This window comes from Opisthorchis viverrini (assembly GCF_000715545.1).
Source record: "Opisthorchis viverrini unplaced genomic scaffold opera_v5_205, whole genome shotgun sequence".
Taxonomy (NCBI): Eukaryota; Metazoa; Platyhelminthes; class Trematoda; order Opisthorchiida; family Opisthorchiidae; genus Opisthorchis; species Opisthorchis viverrini.
In genome coordinates, this window is record NW_008751865.1 from 780,312 (window position 1) to 785,637 (window position 5,326).

The 5,326-nt window shown below is 46.8% G+C and overlaps 1 protein-coding gene across 1 annotated transcript in view; it reads left to right on the top strand.

Annotated features, from left to right (window-relative positions):
- Positions 1-4,665: 4,665 nt before the first annotated feature.
- T265_08249 (hypothetical protein) overlaps positions 4,666-5,326 on the top strand; it is a gene marked incomplete at both ends in the record, with an annotated part of 36,407 nt that continues 35,746 nt past the window's right edge. The window contains one exon of the mRNA XM_009173996.1: positions 4,666-4,711. Within this exon, the coding sequence (XP_009172260.1) occupies positions 4,666-4,711 (46 nt within the window). The remainder of the gene's footprint in view (positions 4,712-5,326) is intronic.

The window sequence follows — 5,326 nt, forward strand, 5'->3', positions numbered from 1 at the left end:
TTGAAGCTCGTAAGCGTCCATGGCGCGTGACGCAAGTGGTGGCCGCGTAAACAAAAATGGATGAGAATTTGTAGTGTACGAGTTGTCGGCTGCAAGTGGGACAGGAATTGTCACGTGGTTTGAGTGTTTGTGGCACGTGATCTGACGGGTGACCTCTACACTCTCACACACCAAAAGTTGGGAACGGTCGGTCCTGTAATAAACAATTCTTCTTGATCGTGTCGGGTTTTTTATCGCCTTATTTCCAGGTGCGAATGCTCTCCGCTATTAACCAAGTTCAACGATGTTGCACTTAGTGGCTGCTACTTCAGGTTTCGAATAACTAGCAGTGTAACGGTGATATTACTGATGGGGGGCATGCGAGTAGTATGTTTTCCCGTAACTCGGCTCTGCGTCTCTTGAAACGTAACAGCTATTACGGAATTTGTGGAGTCGCTTTGCAGCATTTGCTTGCAATTGAGTACCAGTCACTGAGTATCCAGGAAAGTTCAGGAACATGCGTTCAAGGAGATGATGAATATTCAGTTTTGTAAGCAATATGCATATGAGAGTTATGCTCCCTTGTCCAATAGTCTGTATCTGTTCAGTTGGTATTTCTTAAAAAATAGCTCAAGGAGATATGAATATTCAGTTTTGTAAGCAATATGCATATGAGAGTTATGCTCCCTTGTCCAATAGTCTGTATCTGTTCAGTTGGTATTTCTTAAAAAATAGCTCCGAGGCGAAAGCCTTCTTCCTTCCATTGGGTGCCGTGACAAGGATAAGGTTGAAGATCTCGTGGCCACAACCCTTTGAGGATGCGGACGTTTGGACCTTCCTGGAGGACTTTGAGGAGGTTGAGGAGGCTGTTGGACTGGATACCGACCGTGGTAAGTTGGCGGCACTGAAGATCCTCCTAAGGGCCCACGAAGGTGGCCCTGGATGCGGCCAGAAGAGGCCCTCGGAAGATGGACTGGGTCGCCGCGAACGAAGTCCTTGTAGCGGAGTTTGGCACGCCGGCCAGGATGCTATGAGGCGGTTCAAGACGGCTAGGATGGCACCTGGATCTGACACCGCCGGCCTGCGTCAGTCGTTGGATCGCGCTTTGCCGGGACTGGACGGAGTGTCGCGCCACCATTTGCCGTCCGACCAATTCATCGGAGGAGTACAGCCCGCGCTTGGTGCCAAGTTGCGGTTGGCGAGAGGGACTGGCCAGTTGCGTGGGAAAAAGCAGGTGCATCTGGCACGGGAATTGGCCGAGGCAGCACTGGCAGCCGCAGGAGAGCAGGGATGGTTCGACAGTGGACGAACTGCACCAGTTGCACCTCTCCAACTGCGAGTTATTCGCAGTGCTGATCAAGCGCTCGTGGCCTAGCGGTTAAACTACCAGCTGGAAGAGTGCCGGTTTGAAAGTCTGAGTTTCGTGAGGCGAACACTGCTGACGATTCCTGTCAGAGGATGAATTCCCCCGGGGATGAAAAGTCCGGATTTTAAGCCCGAAAAGGTCAAACAACTGTTCTAGTGAGGATAAAACTTGAGTTCTGAATAACCATAATGATCACACCAAGAGGTTTGATTAAAAGTAATTGAATGTAGATATACGGTAAAGACTAGTTGTGAAATTTTCTTGTCATCGTTTCAGTCAACATCTACCTTGTAATTTTGTCGGGACGCGCCCAGAAATGGAAAAAGTACATGTGCAGAGAGTGACGCATCCCCAAGGTCTCCATCGGTACGACACGTTCGGAGAGCGGGTGCGTTGGCGGAGCTCACCAAACACGGCTTAACAACACGAGACCAGTGAAGTGGAGCTGAAATTGTTCACGATCGGAACACCGCCATTGGCTGTACAGAGCGAACAACTGAACGGCCATATTTGGCAATTTGGTCATCCTGTATATTTACGCAGAAGGTCCTGACAATACAGCCGTTTCCCGAGTTCTCTGTCTTCTTATCGCTCAGGCTCAGTGAAGGCGTGACCAATAGGCGACCACTCACGATACAACAAATTCAAGGTAGGATTCAGAATACCGGTCGATTTTTTGGGGTAAGTATGTTCTAGAAACCTATTTGGGTACTAATTTTAAACATGATGGTTAATCATATGATAAAATAGTTACAGGTATTGGAAAAAATTCAAAAAACCGAATTCAGACCAACAGCGAACCCCGTTATAAGCGTTTCGCTATGGACGCTCAAAGGATGGCCTAGCTATGAACACCTGTTTACCGAAGGCAACTTCAGGTAACTGACTCACGAACTGTTTGTCGCTCGCTGATCAGTTTACTGAGCTTGGCCAGTGGACTGCAAATGTTTCGTCACTATTTGAAGAAAAGAGGTCAGTACATTTACCCCGTTTTTTCGTCCAGGCATTTCGCAATGTCTTCCAGTTTTCCTGATACATTCTTCCTTCAGCGAGCTTCCATCGAGCAGGCATACAGAAGGGAGGAACTTGCTGGGTTTGTCGAAGCGACAAGTCACCTTGATTGCTACAATCGGCCCCTATCACCCGAGGAAGTTTTTCACAGTTCGAATCGGTTTACACGCTTGGACGAGGATTAGTTTGCGAACCAGCGCCGCGCTATGACTGCATTGTACTTTTTCAGTTTTTTTTGTGGAAAGCTCTACTAGTAAGTTCATCAGAGACGAACCATGAGAATGGCTCATATTTTGACTCCTCAGATGCATTGAACTTACCAAAACGCATAACAGGGAAAGAGCCAGCAGATCGCAGCCACGGCAAGTGCCAATCACGATTCAATAACCTCTTGGTGATTTCAAGGCCAAGAGTTTATCTGACAAATTATGACATTAACGTCTCTGCGGATAGTTGCGTGACATTCAGCTCGCAGACGAAATCGTCAACATCGCCGATTGAATGTTTGAGAGGTATGTCACTGGTAAGTCAGTCTTTAACACCTCTGGTGGAATCACTCTTGTCTCTAGGCTCAGCGTTGCAGACTGGTCTATTCAACGATTGGTTGAACTGTAGCTACCCGATAACCCAGATACTTGACTGTTCAGCTCACAGGCGCTCACTGGATCACGAGACTTGTCTTTTTTTTGTACCCAAAAACCACGTCACATTAAGGTGACTCATCGGACATCGATTGTCTGTACCGTTTAGTGAGCGTAGCAACCACTCATGTGCTGAATGTGCTGACGCGCCCACGCATACGCGAACGGATCTACATATGAGGAAATCGAACACAGTCAACACACACAGACTCGCGCGCGCGCAGGGAGCAAGAAGTCACTTCACGGACAACTATGGAGCACGTGTAGCAGTCGCACTGCGGAGAAAAACACGTTCCCGCCGTTTGGACTTTCACCCCAGAACTCTCACATACGATAAGTTCCCTTTTGACTTGCTTCACATGTTATTACCCCTTTATTTTATACGAATCGCTTCTGTAAACTACTGTCAACCACAGTAAAGACTGTTATTAGTGCACCTACACCTTATGATTTGTAGTACGGCAATCATCCCCTGTACAGTAAAAGAACCTCCATCACTGTTGTGCCAGTCGCCAGTGCGGTTTCGACAACCAACTGAATCAAGTACCACTTGCCCAAGCGTATAACGTCGGCAGTGTGACTTCAGAGGCATATCACTCTCTCCCATCTGTTCATTTCGTGCCAGGAAGTAGAACTAACAATACGGAGAGTTCACACTCGTGGCCCAGAAAACAGCCTCTCCTTAGAAGACCCCTACTTAGTCCAGCCTGACACTATACACAGTCCACTCCAGAAGGAATTCCCATGTCACTGAGGTTGATTTTTCAGGACGTTTCGACTGAACCATTGGTACACGTCAACGATGACCACTCGGTCGTGAGGCCCGATTGACTGTCAACTTGGTATTGACCAATTCCTAGTTTCGTTGAAAACCTTTCAGTGGACCTAATACTGTACAGTCGTTCGATCAACTTCCAACCACTTTTGGAGACACATCTCATGCAATCGATCGACGATCGCACGCAACAACACGTGGTCAAAGTGTTAATCCAATAGGAAGCAATCAGAAAGAGAGGGTCACCCTCAGTCTCCCTTCTTTGCCAAAATAATGGGTGCTTTGATGAACCAAGGCACTTCTACCAGTTGTCAAAAAATTTTGCTCAGCGGTTCAACTTCCTCCACGGCTATCTAGTCCGTACAATGTCGCCGGATAAACGATTATTCAACTGAGAGTCCTGTTGAGGCTGCATACAACTCACAAATCCTGGAAAAAACACAGCAAACTTAGTCCGAAACGTGAGAAAGAGTAGAAATGCCTTTTCACAAGCCCTGTTGATATGCACCCAAGGGATCATTTGATGCCCTAGTCCTCATGAGACGGCCTGGTGCAGCACATTCAGCAGTTGCCTGTGGACATCACAAAAACGAGAGATTCAGCTGCGTTCCAAGTTTCTCTCTGGCAAAATGAGTGCAAATGAGTGTATTCTTCTTGTTTCTGACACGCACCTGAATACTACTCAATGACATTACGAGCATACAGGAGAAAACAGATGTAGGAAGAATGCATTGGCAACCTGCTAAACCTTTTCAAGCCCCTGTGAAAAGCTTGAGTTTCGTTAATTCTCTTCGTGGCAATCAGACTTCCCGAAACCTAGTTCGAACCCAAACGATTTTCCGTGTCGTTCTTCAACGTGGAAGAATTCTGGGTGCACTATTCGTTGGTTGGTCATGACCTTCACAAAATTTGAATTCTGTCGCACCGGTACATCTCCAAGTAAGTCGATAAATTTTTTCATCGCATTTCTTCCGTGACTGGGAAGTAGCCTTTAAAAACTTTTCGCAACGTCGGTCTGAGTCTGCGATACACTAAATGCCCATTCCTGCGTGCTTCAAGGACAGATAACATTGATCTGTTTGAAAGTTACGCGCGCTATGCGGCCAAGTTCCCACGCCGGTGCCGTCTGCGACTAGACAGAACCGTTTATTCGTATTTTATCTTGATATTCAACGTCTTTTCTGCGTACAAGCGACGCTATTTATCAGCACCCGGTCGGCATTTCAGGTACGCGGCAACAAAATCCCGCCTGAAATACCACTCATTGTAGCGAATATACTCTAATTTGCAAACGAATTTGGTTTTTCGAGAGACTCGCCTGCAACTCAGCTGAATTTCAAGGTTTTGATGTATCCAGGAGGAATTTTCAGCAACCTTATGAGTAGTGCATTGCAAACACATATATCTATCGCGACATCTCGAACATCGTAGCGGAAGCCTGGTGCAGCACATTCAGTTCCCTGGAAACATCACAAACGAGAGATTCAGCTGGGTTGCAGATGAGTCTCTCGAAAAACCAAATTAGTTTACAAATGAGTGTACATTCGCTAATTT